Raw genomic sequence first — 20,556 nt, forward strand, 5'->3', positions numbered from 1 at the left:
AATTGGTGAAAGCTGTGATAGCCGAGAGAGAGAGAGCGAGTCTCCCCCATGCATGTCACTATAAGTCATTATTATAACCCCCCCAGCCCCCAGCATACAAAGTATTCAACGTGGGGTCAGAAAATCAGGCAATTAAGGGAGCTGTGGACATGGATGAGAGCCGACAGCCAATGGGGGAGTGCAGAAGGAGCCAGGAAGGCTTGACTCTCCTCTCCCCCTCGGGGGGCTGACTGGTGCACATCCCTCAGCCCACTACATATACCACTTAAACACAATGCTTATACAAATCAAGCCAGTGCTCAGGCATACATTTGCCAAAGTATTTACCATGCACAATTACACCACGCTTAACTCTGACTGAACTGTTCATGACTGCAAATTGCTTCAAGGATTTAAACACGTTCATAACTGCGATTTTCTGCAGAGGCTGCAAAAAATATGCAGCTTTGAAAGTGGAAATTTATCGTCCTTCAGCAGAGAATAAACATGGTCACAATGAGAATATATTACATTAAATATTAGTTAGGGAAGAGAAGAGTTGTTCTGACACCAATACCAGTATAGATACCGACTGGGTATCGACGAATATGCCAGTCAATGCACTGATACGAAGATCATTTATTTAACCAGGTTTAAATAATAAACATTTGTGTACAAGAGGAAAAGGAAGAAATACATTATAGCTCAATATCTTTAGGTAAGAGCGTTGTGTTTGTAACAGGTTATAGAGTTTTTACATTTTCTAAAAGTAATACTTATTGTGCGCAGCTTTAATAGGGTAATTTTTTATCCTGTGCAAACGGTCTGAAACGGAGTCGATTCAACCTTCAGATGTAGAGCACCTCTTCCCTTTCCCTCCGAGTGAATTCAGGGTAATTACTGTGGAGAATGGAGCATGATTTCAGATGACATTTGTCTCCCATGTTGCTTACACCAAACTTCTCTCTAATGAGAACCTGCCTCATTGTTATGATAAATCCCCTCATTTTTGGCAATTCTGTCTCCACTTGATGAAGAGAGCGCCTCTTCCATAAAACCCATAACAAGCGCACAAAGCTGTGCATTTACAGCTCTGGGGACGCAGGAGCATCAAGTTCTATTTTTGTCCTACGGTGACTGCTCGCTGTGTGCCTGGGTGCTCTCACCGAGGTTGGACTGACTGAGAAGTGGAGATGGAGGAGAGACAGAGTGTGAATTTTACACTACTGACAGCGCGCACACCTGCCCCTGGCCTTTTGAAGGGCCTCCAACCACCTGCTGCTGTAGTGCATGGAGAGGTAGGAGTGCAAGTGATCAGAAACCGGTTTGATCAGGGTTGAAAGCGGCCTCACAGGACTCGGCGCACGATCTGAACACTTCAAAGATCTGACGTTTAACAATAGCACGATGTTACAAGGTAGAATTTACCTCTACTTTTCATTTGGCATTAAATTATTGGTATTCCTCCTCCGTGACAAAGACTCACATTGTTACTGCTGCATCTGCCAACTGTATTTAACCACTAGCTTCTTGTTTGAACCTGTTCCCCACCTTTGAATTATTTACCAGTAAAGGCAGAGTCTATTCCCGATTTTTGTCAGTCTGCCAGCCTCAATTATGCTCAAGCAAATTGATTCATACTGCCAAATCTCTGCATAATTGAGGTGCACAGTCTCAGGTGTATTACTTTACTCTTGTTTCATTCGTGCCCGGGATGTTCACAGCTCTGTCAGCAGTCTCCATGGCACCGTCTGTGAGGGAGATGAAGATTAGTTGAGTCTTTCATTTTAAGGGGAATTCCAGTATTTTGAAACATGGGACTCTTATTTTTACACATATGAGATCTAAATAACTAATAGATTCAAAAATTGCTCTTGTATATAAATCTACGTCCACTTCAAGTGCTTATTTTGCCACTGGCAACATAACAAAAAGGATTCTTACAGAAATAGAGCTTTTTGTTCAGGATTGATATCATTTTTCTAACCAGACACAGCTGTTACATCTCACTCTTCAAAGCCACCAGACTCCATTCATAAAAACAGTAATTTTATCTCATTTAACACAGGAGTCGCTGGTCTACCGCCGCCTTGACTGTATAGAAAGATTGACAACATGACGGGTCCCTGAAAGTGAAGCCAAACCTTCTCTATCGCCCCCTGCTGACTGGCAGCAGTATATGTCATAAAGCCCGCCTCCTCCATGTTAACAGATGGGACATGAGTCAAACTATAAAATCAAAATACACGTCAAATTTTTCTCAAACATGGTTTCTGTCATTATAGTTAGTTCTTATCATGCTGATTTAAGTCCAAGTGTTCATTTTTCTGAAAAGTTTATTTTTAGTTAGTTATTTGATGCTGTAAAAAGGATGATTGACAGCTCTGTTGACAAATCCGGCTCCTGCAGCCGATCTGTTCCTGATAAGCAGAGTAGAGGAGGAAAGGTGAGAGGAGACGTAACTAAAACAATCACTACAGTCATTGAAGTTTCCATATCTGTGAACGTTAACCTTAGACCAGCACAAGAAGCTGTTCTGCTGTTAGATACGCCGACGTGCGGGATCCTTGCTGGGATTTTTCAGTAATTTAAGTGTGTGTTTATGTTAGCAGAAGTGGATCTCTGCGCAGCTCTGGCTCCAAATGACATCACCATCGCAAGATGCCAGCGCCTGTCATGGTGGCTGTTTTTTTGGGGGGTTTTTTGTTTGACTTTTGTGTGTTAACACTTGTGTGTTAAATGGTTAGCCCTAAATGCACACATGCACAAACAGGACATGCATTAATGGAGAGATGTCAGAGTGAAGGGGCTGCACATGGTTATGCGCCCAAAGCAGTGGGAGATTCAGTGCCTTGCTCAAGGGCACTGCAACCAGTTCCAAGTTCCATGCTCGGTCCATACCTGAACTTGAACCGGCCACCGGTTCCCGATTCAAGTCCCTACAGAGCTACCGTCTACCCCCTTTTCTTTCTTTAAAGCAACAGCTGTTTCTGGTTTCAAACTGAAGCACAATCCTGAACGAAAAGGTTGATCTCTGTAGGGATCCTTTTTGTAATGTTGTCAGACACTTAGAAGAACAATCTGAGCCTGACAGTGGCCAAAACACTTTACATCAACGAACGTTGATTGGCACTTTTGCCAAGGATTGTCTTGTAGCAATTGCAGCTTGTTTTGTGACTGCTGGCTTCATCTTCTGGAGCAATTCCAAAACTTTTGTACTCAGTCAATTTGACCTTAAAATTTAGGGGCCAGGTTTAAAAAAACAGAAAATGCAATATGGCTCCCAGGGAGACGGGGTTATAATGCAGGAGAGGGTGAATGAAAGCGGACAACAGGCCCTCCCTTTCTACCATCCTGCCCCTCTGCACCGCTCACGCACAGATGTTTTTTCTTTAGTTGTTTGGGTGATTGAAGAAGGAGTGTCAGAGGTTTGATCCCCTGTGTGGCCGTTCGTGTTGAAGCATCCATCAGAAGCATAAATAACTCCTCACTCTGTCTGCAACCCTTTTAATCAGCAGTAACTTCCAGGCTTTTCAGTGCTGCATACCAACTAGGAAGGGGTAAAAGAAGATTATCCGCTCGAGGGATCAATAAAACTATTTCAAACATTCAGGGAAGAAAAGACGTTCTGTGGCGCCTTGTTGAAATGCACATTTCTGAATGCTGTTAATGTTGATTAACATTTGTTGACTGCCGGGATGTTTAATAAGCGGCAATGCACCAGAACATGAAAGCTGCCTCATGTTTTGACACATCCATGTATACTCAGACACACAGAGGGTCGAGTGCCCTCTGTGTATACTACATACTAGGATGAGGCTGCAATTATTCTACATATCTTTAACAGCAGCTTAACTCATGAAAACATTCAAACCAGCCATGAAGTGATCCTGCAAATCCTGATCTTATTTCTCTGTGCCATAGGCCTCCACAGTCAGCCAAAAACATCACCATTAAAAACTGCACTGAACATGGGCACTATTATTTCCTTTTTAGCCATATTATAGAAGCTGAAGAGAGACGGGAAACGTGGGGAAGAGTTTGTGGGGATGATGTGCAGCAAAGAGCGAGAGTTCAAATCAAACTAATGCAGCTGCACAGAGGACTTTTAGCCTCTATGTGAGGAGTGCACGCTCTGCAAGATGAGCCACAGGGGCTCCCGTAGGTACTGTAGTTCGGTTGGATTGATATCACATAAACATCCCTGCTTCTATGAATACTTACCAGAGAGCCACCTGTATATTAAATTAACTGAAAATAATCCCCAACAATATTTACACTTTACTGTTGTGGTCGTCTAACATTTGATTAAAAGAACTACACCCATGAGCTGTTTTAGGAAACGATTTGGTCTTTCATTTATATAAAGTACGGAAGCCCTAAGCGGACATGTATCCATACATTTTATTTACTCCGTTTTACGGTGATAATGAGTCATATTTTGGTTGTTCTGGACTAATTTATTTTGATATCTCGAGATAACGACACTGCACCACTGTGATGTCAGATGAACTCGTATCCCCAGAGTTGAAAAATCACAAAACAAACAAAGAAACAGGCTTATCTTACCTCATTAGTGTGGGCAGTGGCAGCATGGCATGTCCTGGTGTGTGATATCACAGTGACCAGTCTGTTGTTTTGTTAGATCACCAGAAAATTATCCCATTATCACGAGAAAACAACTTTTGTCAAGTCGGGATAAGCTTTTTTTACCCCGAGATAATGACAAAAATACGTTTTTATGGTTGAATTGTTTGAATTTACCCTGAGAAGTCTCCATTTTTGGAAACCATGCGGTTTATGATGGTCGTCTCTCCTTTTTGGGTCACTGTGACTCGCTGTAGTGTCCCTTTTTGTCACCTCAGTATGAAGAAAATACTTCAGAAGATGGAAGTCGGTGGCTCACAGTTGCTGTGTCTGAAACCGCATACTAACGTACTGCCTACTACATACTCAAACAGTATGTACTGCATACTGCCTACTAACCTGACTATAAGGATGCCGTTCACATCATACTCGGAGCCTTCTTCTCCGTATCACATGACTTAATCGTTTACGTATGTCCGGTCTGATCTCCGGTCCATCTCCGCAATAGTAGAAGCTGAATAGCCGCAATGCATTTTGGGGCGGTTGAGTAGAACCAGTGAGCTCCCCTCTCATACTCAAATATCCGGGCCGATCTAGTATACATCCGGGCATTTCTCGCATACACAAAATTGCATACTAGGAGATGGGAACGCATGACATACTCAATTTTATGTATGATTAGTATGATAGTATGCTGTTTCGGACACACTGAGTGCGTCAGAGCTCTAAGACTCCTTTGAAGGTCAAGAGAGAGAGAGATCACTAAGAGCTTTTGTGACTATTTTCACCTGTGTGTCCATGAGTGTACTGCACTGTAGTTTTGTGTTCATCTAAAATCTTTCTCTAGGGCTCTGTGGGGGCTCTGGTTTGATAGAAGTCTACTGTACAGGTGTGTATGTGGGTCACATCATCACCTTTCATTACTGCTGCCCCACTTTTTGCTCCGCTGCCGGGCTGCACTTTGATTTCTTGGTCATTTCTCATCCAAAGCCTGAACTGATGTCTTTATGTGAAACTGTCATCAGGTGCTGTGCGTGTGGTCACAGTGCCCCCTACAGGCACAATGGAGGCTCTGCAGTTTCCCCACAGGTGTGTCTAAAATGAGAAAAATACATCGATGTCAAAACACATCTTCAATATTTAAATACTACATGTTTTAGAGCTTTGAATATGCATTTCTTGGTGCTTGTCATAACTGGAACAAAATTATATTTTGAAGAAGTAAAATGAAAACATTACTTAAGATAATATTGTTGAACTTTATGCCGACACTTTTCAGGCTGGGGTAATAGCCTGGTATAAACGCAGATGGCAGAAAGAAGCTTCTGGAAAAGCTGCCCCTTAATTACAGCAATTTGGAACAATTTGAATATTGTTAAGCACAGCAAGATGAGTGCAGTTTAAAGAGCAGCTGCTTCAGCACAAAACAGCTGGGAGGTTCAGATCAATGCACTACTTTAATTCTTAAAAATGCATAAAATGTAAAGTGAAGAAGTGCAGTGCATTGCATAGATCCTAAACTTAAAGATATTCAGGGTATATTGTCTGTCCAGTAAAAAGATTAAATAGTCATACCTCAGTCTGACAGCAGAGGGAGCCGGTGACATTTATTAAAGAGAAACTGTGCCGGAGATTATCTGAGGAAACTTCTCTTTCAACCTGCACACAGGGTGTGAAGGTCAGTTTCTTTGTTTCCTGGAGTTTAGCTTCCTCAAAGGTGATTTCCAGTACAACCACATTTAAAGATGGAAATTCCACTTCATATGTGGGAAAACCACAAAACCAGTGAAGCATGTTGCTGCAGTTTTCATCAGGGATCACAGGGCGGTGTTGGTTAGAGAGCGTGAAAGGTGATTGGAAGGTTGCCAGTTTGTTCTTGCGCCAGCAGTTGCCGTGGTTGTGTGGGTCAGCATCCTGCAATGTTAAGTAATAGTGAACTGCATGTAATGTTAATGTATTTCAGCTACATTTGCAGCACCTTGCTGGTAACTACATTCATATTTGCATAGAGACACAAGTAGTTACATTTACGTTTACGTCTTTGTGTTGTTAAATACCGAAAGTACAAACCATATTTTTATATCACTGTAACCCTTTTTTTGTGTCCGTAGTATTTACCTGTCCCTTGGCCTGTGGGAATGAGCGGGCTGCAGTTTCTCTGGGTTGATGATCTTCTTTGTTTAATACCAACACGGCAGTACAGTACATAAAAGTGTTGACGTCCTTATCCCCTTGTGTCACTCTCCTTTCATTCCCCCCCCAAAACAATGCTAGGAGCGAATACTTCACGGAAAAGAGGACTTGAATATAAATTAAATATAACCTGTGATTATAAAAATGTTACAATGTTACATAACCATTGCTTCTGTACTGTAACTAAACCCCCTTTGAGCGGCCTTTTAATTTCATCCTGATCTTTCTAAGAGCACACTCAGTGAATGTAATAGTGATGAATATTGTTCATTTCTACTAATTTAAAGACATTCAGAGATGTTGTTACGGGCTAATTTAGAAGTTACATACCTGACTAATATTTCTTAGTACAGTCTGACTGATGGACATCTACAAAACCAAAGCTGCAGTCTCTGCACTTTCCCATGAATCGTGGAGTATTTCATGGTTTTTAGTGAATTAATGACCCGTGAACTCCTTTCTCATAATTCCATCCATCCTGCTTATCCTGTTCAGGGTCACGGGGAGCTGGAGTCTATCCCAGCTGTCATTTGGACGAGAGGCGGAGTCACACCTGGACTGATCTCTAGTCAATCACAGGGCTGACACACCGAGACAGACAACCTTTCACGCTCACATTCACACATACGGGCAATTTTAGAGTCAGAAATTAACCTAACGAGCATGTCTTTGGGCTGTGGGAGGAAACCGGAGGGAACCCACGCATGCACGGGGAGAACATGCAAACTCCACACAGAAAGGCCCCTTGATTTCTCACTTTATATCATAATTTGATAATTTTTTATACAAACAAAAGCTTTATTTAACCCAACTAGATTTTCCCCGCGAGTAGCTTTACAGTTGTTCAACTTTTCACAGTGTGAAGACATTAGAAGCTTCCCCAACCCATGTCTTTCAGGTATCTGTAACTGTGGGGGTGATCATATTGTTCCTGCAAAAGAGACAATTTCCCTGCATGATAAGAAGATAACAAATATACATTTACTTGTATGAAAGATGATAAGTGCTAGAAGAGGATGTGTGGACTCCACCTGAAACTAAAGTTTGAATGGGATTGATACGAGCTGTGCCAACCCTCTTTTTCCATCCATCCATCCGTTATCTATCCCGCATATCTTGTTCATTGTCATGGGGCCTGGAGCCTCCCATCCATTCCTCTATTACAAGATAAGTACATGTTGATTTTGGCTGCATTATTGTCAGTAACATATTCTACAGGTAAAAAGCTTTGGGATCTTTTAGCAGCTAATAAAGTGGGTGATCTGCTTCCTTTTTAGGTGGACTCCTGGGACATTTCCTTCTGAATAAGTTCTCAAGCTGTCTCTAATTTGTGTCTGTTAAAGCGTCTGCCCACATGTCCTGCAGCACTCAGGGCCCAATACAGCCTGTGGGCCTCCCTGCACATCTGCACCACAAATAAAACGTGCAGACATCACACGTTTTGGCTCTGAAACCACCTTAATAAGAGACGAGAAATGTGCTGTCGAGGGCTGATTCCCCTGGTGGGATGTAAATTTAATGGAGACTCAGTCTTCCTGATTAAGCGTGGGCCAGGAGGGGGGGGAGGGGGAGGGGGGGGGGGGGGGGGGGGGGAGTGTGATTATAGGGCCAATCACAAGGTATTACAACCTGATGGCATTTTAATAGATGCTGCTGGACTTTATTAGCTGTACTTGTAATTAAGAGGATGTCCCACGTTGCTTTCATCATGGCAGACAGTCAAGTGCTGTCCATCTTCCTAGACAGCTCTGGGTTTTCAGTCAATTAGTCAAAAGAAACTACATTAAATCCATTACAGGGGTTTAAAAAGTTGTTTAAATGCCAAAAATTGGAGGTACTAGCTTCTGAAATGTGAATTTGGCTGGTTTTAATTCTCACATATGTATATTTATGGGGTTTTGACCATGTGTAGGACAAAATAAGACCTTTGAATCGGTCAATTTACTGACCCTTTATGAAATGAGTGCTTTAATAATATAGAAATGAATCTGTGATTAAAGTTACTGTTATTTACAGCCCCAAACACAGATCCCAACGGTGAACATGTCGGGCGTGTAGCCAGCGGTTAGCGATCTACAACTTCCAGTCAAGACTTCATTTTCCGCGGGATGCATTGATTACAGAAAAAGAAACAGTTTGTCTCGTGATTACTTTAATTGCCGGGTCTTACCTTTGCTGAAACTTCAACATCATGATGCAGATTAGTAAAAAGTCAAAATGAGGCTTTGTCAGGTCTGTCCTCAAGAGGAGAAGAAAACTACTTTTAAAATGCTCGTTTGTTGAACGGATTACGGATCGATCTGATGCATTCAAGGAACTCGGGAAATCTAAACACTGAACAGCTTCGTGACACAGTGTCAGGGAATTTATCTCAAGCTGAAGTTTAGATCTAGAACACATTGTTAGCTGAACTTGCTGCAGATGTCTGAGATTAATAAGAAGCTAAATCGTCGTCAGATGACTCTGATGGGAGCCGGGATTTGCTGCTTTGCTCTCCACACGGACTGTTTTTCCTGCATAAGCAGCAGCCTGCTGATACGTGATTTGTCAATATTACTCGGGCTACAAGCGTAGTACAAACGGAAACCAGGACGCTTGCCATCCCTAAAATCCACGTCCCTGCCTACAGATGCTGCATTTATATGTCTGTAAATAGAGGTCACAGTCATGTGTGTGACTGATGTTGTGCAGCAGGCGTCATTTCAGTCAGTTTTTGTCAAACTTTGCATTTTTTTCTCTATTTAACCAGGGTAAAACTAACCTTTGGATTACTTCTTATAACTTCTTTATTTGTATAAAGATGCTCAAAATAAAGTTCAAACCTGCTCAAAGTACACTTCAAGTTATAATCTGTACTTTATTTTGAAGATCCTCTCGTGTATGGAGACTTAAGCTCTTGCAGAAACTAATCCCTTATTATATAAAGATCCAGCAATTTATTTCATACTGGAGGCTGATCTTGTTTTAGCATCTTCAGACTGCAGTCACTTCGCACTGACGGCCACTGTGAATTGCAGAGTCTCCTGATGTGACACGGAGTGGACTGTTTGAATAATTATAAAGCATATCATTTCATGCTGCTCTTGTCGGGAGCTGACATATTAATTTATCCAAAGACAACATGGGGTTGATTTGACAAAGACTAATTGAAAGTCATTTTGACGGCTATGTTTCACATGGATTTCTTCCTCAGCATGTTGTTGTACATGTTTTATTCACTATTACCATAATGCAGATACAGTATTGGCTCCTGTTTAGCAATGTATAGCTTACTGTGAGATCGATGCAGCTGTGAGCCACCCTTTAGCCCTGTAATGTAACTAAAATTGAGAAAGTGTTTTGGCAACTGTTTTCTCCGTCCTGCTCCCAGGAGAACCTGCTGAGGCCATTAATCCAATAAAACTGCTGTAGGTTGCAGCACCTTGACAGCCGCCTGCCTGCACAGATGAGCTTGCGTGTGCTCTGAAGATGTATTGCGCCTGTAAGAGGGAAAGTTAATTTGACTTGACCTTTCTGCCACTGGAAACAAGCTGTTATTTAGGAGTCCATGCCACTGCCCCCTCCTCTTCCCACGCCCTGGGAGTTCTTATTAAGTGTGTGAGGGCAGCCAGACAGACTCTTCTTCAGTTTGTAATGAACCCCTCTGCTCTCATGTCTACAGCGCCGCTACATGCTTTCCATGCTAAGCAGTGGCCAGAAGTGACCTGCACTCGAACAGTGCAAGGAGAGATGGTTCAGGGGAGATAAAATATTCACTAACTTTAATCCACAGAGAAGCAAACACTGAAATCCTCTCCACAGTTTGCTTATTGAGGAAACTGCCAATATTTGACAGCAGTATCCATCACCGCATCATAAATATTCATAGTTATGTTAAAATAGATTGCCCTATTTAACTTTCTTACACAAACTTGTGTGTGCTCATTTATGGTTGGGAAAACTTTGGAGAAAGGTTGCTCACTATTGAAGGTGTCATTTATTTCTTTATTCAAACCTTTGTTTTGGCTATTTGTTGAAAATCATGGAGGTGTCCCTCACCTGCAATGTCGAGATACAGAAAAATACAGAATCAAAATAGGACAAAACTCAATAAAAACTATTTCACTATGAGGTGCAGTGGTTTGAGTTTGTGTTGAATTGTTGAGAATGTGTTGAAAATAATTAAAAGTACTTGGGACACACAATATTATCTGCACGTTATCGGTATCTGCAGATGTCATTTTTCTGACGATATTTTCCGCTGATAAAGCAACGCTTTCATTTTGCCCTAAAAAAGCTTCACGTAATGTTACAACATTAACTCGGAGCGAGTTTGCGTGCGCACTGCATGCACCACGCCTCTTCCGTTAAGCATGAAGAAGGGTGCAAGATGTCTGCGGTATGGCAGCTTTTCAAAGTTTCCAAAACGGACAGCAAAGTTGATTTCATTTTATGTATTTGTTCTGTGCAAGAGGTAAAATTTGCCCTAGTTGTGACTATAGTCAGGATTGTCTCAGGGTTTTTGTTGTTGTCTAATTATTATTGTCTAATGTTACATAGAAGTAAATATGGCATTCTGTACATAACCTAAGTTTAAGTACTTTTCTTAGATTGCCCAGTGAATGTGTACATTTTAAAAAGCACTGTATTGTGTTATTTCTGCATCTGCCAGTGAGCCACTACAATAAGAGTGGGCATGATATTAATTCCACTACAGGGGAGACTTGATGTTCTCTGCAATTACGTGGAAAGAATACATGTGCCTAATATATCGGTATCGAAATCTACAAAAAGGGTCGGAAAATATCGGCATATCAGATATCAGCAAAAAATCCAACATCGTGCATCCCTAAAAAGTCGTTTATCTCAACTTCAAACGAAACAAAAAGAACGAGGGGTAACACACGTTGTGTCTGTGACTGATCCATTAGCTGGTGAATGAGTTAATTTAACGTCTTGTTTCACAGAGGAGATTATTTTATGGAGGTGGCTGACTGCAGGTTTTTATTTAACAAACTAAAGAAGTAGTGGACTCGCTCGCCCGGTGAGATAGCAGCAGATGATTTTGCCGCTTGGTTTTACAGTATCAGGGGGAAATGAAGATAATCTCCAGTCATGCTTGCTAATGAGCTGTTTTACTGCTCTTGTTGTCCTCATTTTCTTTAATCCTACAGAAACAAAGCTGTTGCATCCATTCTGGTGGGATCATCCCAACAGTACTGTGCTTTTGTGATATTTTTGTTTCTATTGGTGTAAAAAAACAAATTGGCTTTGGTTACGTAAGCCACTGAGAAATGACACCACCTGCTTTATGGATGGTGTCTCAAAGCTTTTGTTATTTCAGCTGTAAGGCTCACGTTAGGAAGTTGTCATTGGTGTTAGAAAAGAAATTGATTCATCTTAAAGAAGGAAAGCTGTGTAATTATATATGACACAGCAAAAAGAAATCTGTTAATGTTTTGGCAAAGCGTCGACTACAACGGCTCCAACATCTGCTGCACACAAATGAAGACGGGCACATTAACAGCATTGGTTGATTTAGATTAGGCGGTAAGAAAACATTTACTCTTACAAACACCTTCAGGCTCTCCAAGTCAATCATCTCATCAGCCGCTCTGTGCCGTCTGATTCGCTGCAGAGGCACTTTTATGCATAATCAATAGTATAGATTTCCTCCCTCCCATCCCGCTCTCTATGATCACAGTAAACGGCTGATTTCTTAATGCGAAAACTGTGAAGACATGATGAATCAAGTTGATGCAGACATCAAGGCTGGATACCCAGATTGAGTTACTTTCACCTCCAATTAGTCGTTTATGAGTTAATTAAACTGCAACTCTGTTTATGTAGTCTAAATAATGTGTTTTGTCAGTAATTGATCATGCTCTCTGTCTATCTGTCTGGTCAAGGCAGATGTCCCGTCCGGTTAAAAGTTTCAGCCTGTTAAAAGAAAGTTTGTCCTTTTATTTATTTATTTATTTTAATGTTTATTTGTATAGGGACAAGTATGAAGCAAGTAAACCAATGCCACACACTACAGCACTTATAGCCTTGGCTAATTTGCAATGCCTGTCCCTAGATGGGCCTTTAAAATACATGAAATCAACAACAAATACACAAGAGACGGTACAAAACAGACTCAACAGCAATAAGACAGATAAAACAATACAGGATACAAAATACACTCCTACAATAAAACTTAATGTAAAACAGGGAGCACGAAATCATGCATGATTACAAGACTGAGCCCTCTTCAAAAACTGTCTCAGTTTGAGTTACTTGCTGCTATCACCAAAGGCTTGCTCATGGTTGATTTAGTTGGGTCTCTTTAAATGATGCTCTGAGTACGATCAGTGTGTCATGAGATAGCTTTTGTCATGACTTGGCGCTCACTACATAAAATCGGATTGATTCCTAAATTGATGGTCTAACACGATGATCTGAAAATGTGTTGATGTATTTCTTAGTTTGCCAGTGTCAAAGATTTAATCAACTTAAATTTGTGTTTTCCATGCTAGCATGTCGTGCTATGCTTTGCAAGGCTTTGTGGACAAAAGTCAGATTATCACATCGAATTGCCACAAACTTCACAGGGGATGAACTAGATTTGCGTTAGGGAATATCAAGTCAACTACCCCTGAGATTAACTGGGAATTATCATCTGGGAAACATGAATGTCTTCACATTTATTTGGTCCTAATGTCTAATCCTTTGGCGTTCCTATATTGCCACAGTGAGGTTGATATTTGTGGTTTTGAGTGAAATATTTGAACAACTATTGGATGGATTGCACTTATTTGTTAGCATGGTGTCTCACACAGCTGCTAGCATGGCTGTCAAATGTAAGTCTTACTATTGGGAGCAATTCCACTTTAATTGTGGACGGTTTGGAATTTGGAAACATCTAGTTTTTTTTGGAGTAGCCAAACCTTTGTAGACATTTTCATTCTCTACTATTCCATTTACATTTTTTCGGTTTGCTTCTCATTTCCTGAAAATGAGCAGTAGGCCCAGTTTCTCTCACACACTATTCCCCAATTGGGGTCAGCTTTTACCTTTCCTGAGCAATATCAAGCCAGTAATCCTGCGTGGAGGATAGGCTTCAGGCTAATTCCATATATATATATATTTGGATTCGGGTATCTGTCTCTTTCTTATAAAGCCAACTACGTTACCCTATGGCTGTGGCTCAGTGGTAGAGTTGGTTGCCTCTGAGGAAGATTGGGGGTTCGATCCCTGACTGCTACAGTCACATGTCGACGTGTCCTTGGGCAAGACACTGAATCCCAAATTGCTCCCGAAGGCATAGCCAGCGGTATGAATGTGCATAGATACTGACTGGAAATTGGCACTTCGGCTTTTGCCATCAGTGTGTGAATGTGAGGGTGAATGTGTGGATGTGACATGTAGTGTAAAAGCGCTGTAAGTGGTCGGTAGGAAGGAACATTATGGCAGCACTGATCGCTGCAGTTATCGATTGTTTGACCTGGAAAATATCTACTGAAGCTTCTCTCATTATTCAGCCTGCATAAACATTTAACAAAAGTACAAGCATCTCTTTGGAGCGCATACATCCCACGACTCTCTTCTCTTTCTGGATCTCTGAGTGAAAATGAGAATTCAAAAAGCAGGAACCTTTGTACACATATTTATTGCCCATACACACTTATACCTACGTATATACTGTATGTGACTCGTAAGATTGAGGCAACGTTGTCATGTGACGTCTCAGAGCGTGCACTGGTTTGATCCTCCTCTGTGCTCTCAGATAAAAGTCTATGAGTCACTGACTGAGGTGTTTTAATGATGTCACCCGCTCCACCTATTTCAACCTCCCTCTTTTCAATCAATAACAGCATGTGCACTATGACTGAATCTTTTTGTTTTTACCATATAAGCTGCAAAAGGAAGACTGCAGCTGCAGAGCTCAGACGGGACAGAAACACACTAACAAAAGGATGTAGGGTTGTTAAACAGTGACACAGAAAAAACACAATTCATAGGTGACATGTTTACAACGTTGTCCATCAAGCATCCCGTGCTGTCTTTAGTCTGTCCTTGCACTTCATCCCTTATCTCCTTTGCACTGCTCCACCTTTCCCATATTTCAAACACAGACGTGGAAAATCAAGAAGGATCCGGTGGATTTGGTTGCAGAGGGACGTCAGAGTGGGTGTGGGCAGAGTGGCTTTAGAGCTCCCTGTCCTAGTTAGGCCGGGCCGGGGATCCTTTCTTGAGTGTGAGGTGGAGTATGAGCAGTGAATAATTCAGTGCAGCTTCCTTTAGGCATGCAGCAGCTTTTACACACACAGAGTCACTGCATACACACATGTGTCTTTAAAGAGGGTCACAGGGACAGCAGAGGCGTCCTCAGATCAATACTGGGCAGTATAACTTGCTCCTCTGACAGCACCCTGCCTCACTATGATGTATTATCTGTGTGTGTATAATGGCCTCTCAGGAGTGGAACACAAGTGAGGTGAAGAACGACGAAAGGGGGTGGCAGAAGAGGGAGGTCACAAAGTAAACATACTTTGTTACTGTACTTAACTTTTCAGGTATCTGTGCTTTACTTGAGTCTGACATATTTTTACTTTTAGACCATATTTTAACACACACTCTGCACTAAATTTTTCAATACAGGCTTGTTACTTTAGCTGTAACATATTTATTTATTTTTCCATTTGCATCATTGCTTGCCGCCTTCCAAACAGCAAGACTGATTTTCAACCCTAAATAGACGCAGAAAAGACGATTACTTTGTGGATCCATTAGTGCACGAATGACAGATGTAACATGATGTAGATTACTGTTTACTCGCAACACTTGCAGAGACCTGAAAAGCAGCCGCTTAAGCTCCGCCTACCCTCTCTGGCAGACCAACCACTGCTGGCTGATAGAAAACATGTCACTAACTGGGCGCAGCTTGTAGTGGTGCAGTGGTTAGCGCTGTTGCCCCATAGAAGGTTTCTAGTCCCTGTTCTGAGGTAGTGGGCTTTTCTTTGCGGAGTTTGCATGCGTGAGTTCGCTCCGGGTACTCCGGCTTCCTCCCACAGTCCACAGACCTGCTCGTTAGGTTCTTTGGTGACTCTCATATGTGTGCATGTGAGTGGGAAAGGTTGTCTGTCTCTGTGTGTCAGCCCTGTGATTGATTGCCGATCAGTTCAGGGTGTATCCCGCCTCTCGCCCAATGACAGCTGGCTCCAGCCGCGTCGCGACCCTGAACAGGATAAGCGGTATGCCTAATTGATGGATGGAATAGTCTCCCAAATATGATGTGAGGTTCAGTTAGCTTTGCACAGAAAAAGATATAGTAGATATGTCCTTCATAAGGGTCCTTTTTTGTACACCTTCACTTTTACTACAGTAGCTAAGTATTTACTTTAAACATAATCAATTTTACAAAAGGGTCTGTACTTTTGTTTGGGTAAATATTTGTGTGCTGTGCCCACCTCTGGGTGTCAGGCACTATTTCAGCTGACGAGCTACAACAGAGTGAGACAGACAGCTCTCAGTTTTGAAGTGTTCTGATGCTCAATGTGAACCTCTGAATGTCACTTCAGGTCTCAAAACCAATTTCTTCTGTTGCTAGAAAGATCTCAGAGACGAGAGTAATGGGACACTCAAGGTTTTCCTCTCGCTCGCTCCATGGATGAGCCTGAAAACGTTCACCGCTTCGACCCTTCTGGTGCAATTTTCACTGTGATGACTTTGGCAAAGATTTGACATGTACGGCTGGTGTGAAAGTGAAAGCTCTCAGGACTGGGACCCAGCAGGTCAGACACAGTATCATCAGCCAGCTGGAGTTTAACTGAACAAACCACAGCTGACAGAATACTTAGAACAGCACAGCACAGGTACTAATGTAGAATTTGTTCAATTTGTTGAAGCAATACAGTCACAATCAGACTGTAGAGCTTTAGTGTTAGGCAACATAGCAATGCTGACACTAAGCAAGCTTCACCATGACCGTACCTGTATAAAAGAGGTGAATGTATTTACGTGATGTCTGCCATTGGGTTGTGGACTTTTGTTTCGAAGTCAGGCCACCTTGGGTTTTTGGAAGTGACTGATTTGGACGACGCTTTGGTGGCAACTTGTCAATCACAGGTAGCCCCGCCTTGAAACATACTCTCCTCTATCAGTAATTTTACTCTAATTGGGATCATAATTAACTAAATAAGCATCATGCTCTGTTAAAGAAGACTTGAAACCTGTGATTTAGAACGTTAACTTATTAGGAGAACTTATACTGCAGTAATTAAATGGTGAGAAGTGGAGCCGCCCCCTGCTGGCCATCAGAAAGAATGCAGGTTTAATGTATAGCTTCTCTTTTGAATCCAGGAGCCCTCACAGCGTACGGCCATGATATAACTAATCCTCATTTCACAACGTTTCAAAGTCATGATGTGTGTGCTGCCATCCCAATCAGTTTTTATAGCCCTGACCTCAGGTCACCTTCCATAAGAGTGTATTTATGTGCTTAATGTTTCAAATGTGGGAAGCAGCGGTGTTTGATGTTTGGACTCTGGAGACACCGAGTCCTGATTTTAGGCTCAGAATCAGGTCAGGAAAAAAGCTGCCTATCATTCATCATCATGAATCATTCCTAATCGTTCCGTGTCCGCACAACTGGCTTTAATTTGCCGACCCTGATAATGAGACTGAACAAAGAGACAGAGTCAACAGAAGGATGAAGCAGTCTTTGTCGTGTTGATCTTGCCTTCCACTTGAAATGAAAGGATTAGATTACCAGGTAAATATTGAATATTAACGGCTTCAAAGTCAACTTGCATCACTCTTGAGGATTACAAATAGTTTTTTATCTCCCTAAACTGACCTTCATTTATTTTTAAGGAATATTTTTGAAACCAGCTGATAGCAACACCTCTAACCAGCGTGGCAATAATAAAATAGAGTGATTAATTTGCTTCATGTTATGTCCACAATGTTAAAAGAGCAGATTGATTATTACTTATAAGATATCTTATCTTATACACACTCTGAACACCAGACTGTATCTGGTTGTGTGAAGAACTGTTTGACCTTGCAGCCATATTCAGGAAACTTCTTCCCTTAAATCCACCAGGACTTTAGTTATTCTTCACAATTTCTATGCTAATTCATGATCAAATGAACGCTCTCTACATTCTCACTTAAGCGATAAACCACAAGTCGGGAGCATAAACAAGATAAATGTTTTGAAAGCCAATCATCAATAGGATGCACAAACTTGTGTCTCGGGACATCCAATGGTCCTTTATTGATGGTGTTTCACGTTGTCCCCGGATATAAATAAGGATTAGTCTGTTTTATTATGATATAATTCACGAAATCATTCCAATTAGAGTGTTTATAGTCTAAACAGCCACCAAAACTGGTTCCATCATGTCTCAAAGAGTCCATTAAGAGCCGGAGTTTTCCTGCACGCTTCCAGGTCAGAGCTTTCTTTGCCCCGGAGGGACCACTGGCAACCGGGGTGTCGGGGAGGACAGCCGGGCACGCCTGCTTCGGGACAAGTGGGTGGGCGGTGGGAGGTGGTTTTAACGATATGGGGTGACTGATGAATACGTGACGTTGCCGAATTGCAGCAAATTACCCAACTGTACGCGCGAGGAGAGACCAGGCAGGACGCACTGAAAACGGCAGATTTGAGGAGGGAGGGCAAGTGGAGGAAGGGGGTGGGGGGAGAGAAAAAAAACCCACACACCGACAGGGAGTTGGATGGATGCGAGGGGACAGAGAGCAGGAGACCGGCTCTAGGAACATCAAGGGGTCCCAACAAGAGGTCTGGTGTCTGCACCAAATCAGCTTCAGGGATGTAGTCGAAGCGGTTTCGAGCTCAGCCCATCCGAGCTCAGCATCATGAAGAAACACTCCGCAAGGGTCGCCCCGCTGTCCGCCTGCAACAGTCCGGTGCTCACCCTCACCAAAGTGGAAGGTAGGGGGAGTTCGTGTGCCTTTAGACCGCCTGCAAGCCCGAAAACTGGGGCTGAATGTTGGGCATGTTTTTCCACAGAATACTCCAAATTTAGATGCATCCTCCTGTTGACCTGATGGAGAGGATTTCATCTGAAATATTCTCTTAAAATCAATCACGTAAATCCTCCTGACGTGGATCAACTTTAGAAAATCTTACTGCGCGCAAGATGAAACAAAAAGAGAATCAATCAAGCGCGTAACTTAGCGTAAAATCTATGGTGCAGCATTTAGACAGGCACATTGACATTTCTATCCCCAGGTGCAGCCGAATTATGTCTCTATAATTCTCTTTAATCGTGTCATTTTACTGAAATCACCTGGAATCGACCAGTTTGGTCTGAATTACTATTTTATTGCCGCATTGATTTCTTTTTTTTTGGAATAGGATCGACTCATCCTGCTGCTGCCTTCATGAACACTGTGCTAAATTTACTGGTCCATAGGGAGGATCTTAAGTTGTTATTGCAGCAGGGATTCCCCCTCTCACTCTCCACCCTCCACCCATCACTGGCTGCAGGAGTCACACTGCTAAAATAGCAGAGCATCACATCACAGAGCCGCTGGGACATGAACCCAAACAGCAGTAAACATGTTAGAGGTGCCTGAAAATGTTCGACTGTAATCACTCTGTTCTGCAGGCCGCCGTAAGTGGCTTCCTGATGGATCGGTCTTATTTTGGGTCTCCCTGTCTTGCCTGAGAGTCCCTCTGATCTGCAGGAAGCTGACATTTCCTGATGACATCATTAAGGGACAACTCCTCTCTTGGGTGTATCTGTGTGTGTTGCTGCATCTTCTCAAAACACCTGTCCTTTAATCTTATACAAGTATAGTGCCATATCTCTCCTCCTGCCTGTACAGTGCGCCGCTGTTCTCCTCAGCCTCATGATTTTGCAAAGCAGCAATGTTATGCATTTTTTAATCCGCCCCTCAGCACAGAGAACTACTGAGTGTCTCAGTGTTTGGCATAAGCGCAGAGTAACACTGAATTGGCTGCTGATTTCACAGCACTTCAGCGCCTTGCATCTGAAGTAATCCACAGCACAATTGCATTTCTTAGACCAACGGGAGGTAAATAAGGATTAAATTGAATTGAAAAATAGTTTGTGTATACAAAACCTGCATTCTTATTACACTTATCTCTATGTTTTTGGTCATCTTAATCATTTAAGCATGATTTAAACAAACATTCACACATCATTCTTCATGAATATAGTCTGAAGAGGCTCTGATGACTTGTATAATTGCTGTTTGAGCTGTAGTTTGTGCAGCGCAGTAAGGTGCTGCTTAAATGAACACTGATGAATCTACTAATGCTGCCACAGCAAGTGGAGCTAATTTGCCTGGAGAAAGGCTGCTTTAAAGTTAGAAGGATGGACTGATGGTTGTATTTAATTGAGCCCAAACTGGGAAACTATTTTGTTACAACAGCAGGTTACCCAGGAGCAATAAACACACAGTAATTTATAATAACACAAGGAGAGAATGATAATTCACTGTGTATTTATTGTTCCTGTGAGATGCGGGGAAACCTGCTCCTGTGACAAATATTTTCACAGTTTGGGACCAATAAAGAACCTCTATGTGTTTATCTGTGTAACATAAAAACAGCATTTTTAGAGCTGTGTTTGCTGTGGCATTATGAGGTGTATTAAAAACCAAACTGAATTGTGAAAACATTTACATGAACACTGTTTATTTCTTACTGTATGTTTATGAGTCAAAACCTGAGCCAAACGGAGCCTGCTGACTCAGACGTGTCAGTGAAGCTTAACTCTCTGTCTGTTGACGCTCCTGTTCTTGGGGGGGGTTCGAAACAGCCCGGGCTGTTAATATGAA

General features: G+C 42.1%; 1 protein-coding gene across 2 annotated transcripts in view; it reads left to right on the forward strand.

The window, feature by feature from the left end:
* The window catches only part of slc35f3b (solute carrier family 35 member F3b), a 72,982-nt gene that overhangs the window by 20,587 nt on the left and 31,839 nt on the right, over positions 1 to 20,556 (forward strand). Inside the window, exon 1 of one of the 2 annotated variants that reach the window (XM_069658524.1) lies at positions 18,439 to 18,679. The exons of the other annotated variant lie outside the window; for it this stretch is intronic. Within the exon in view, the coding sequence (XP_069514625.1) occupies positions 18,604 to 18,679 (76 nt within the window). The 5' untranslated portion in view covers positions 18,439 to 18,603. Of the gene's footprint in view, positions 1 to 18,438; positions 18,680 to 20,556 lie in introns of those variants that run through there. 2 annotated transcript variants of the gene reach the window in all.

The sequence above is a fragment of the Semicossyphus pulcher genome, unplaced genomic scaffold (assembly GCF_022749685.1).
Source record: "Semicossyphus pulcher isolate SPU_LCO1_2020_fin unplaced genomic scaffold, fSemPul1.0.p SCAF_12, whole genome shotgun sequence".
In the NCBI taxonomy this organism is placed as follows: Eukaryota; Metazoa; Chordata; class Actinopteri; order Labriformes; family Labridae; genus Semicossyphus; species Semicossyphus pulcher.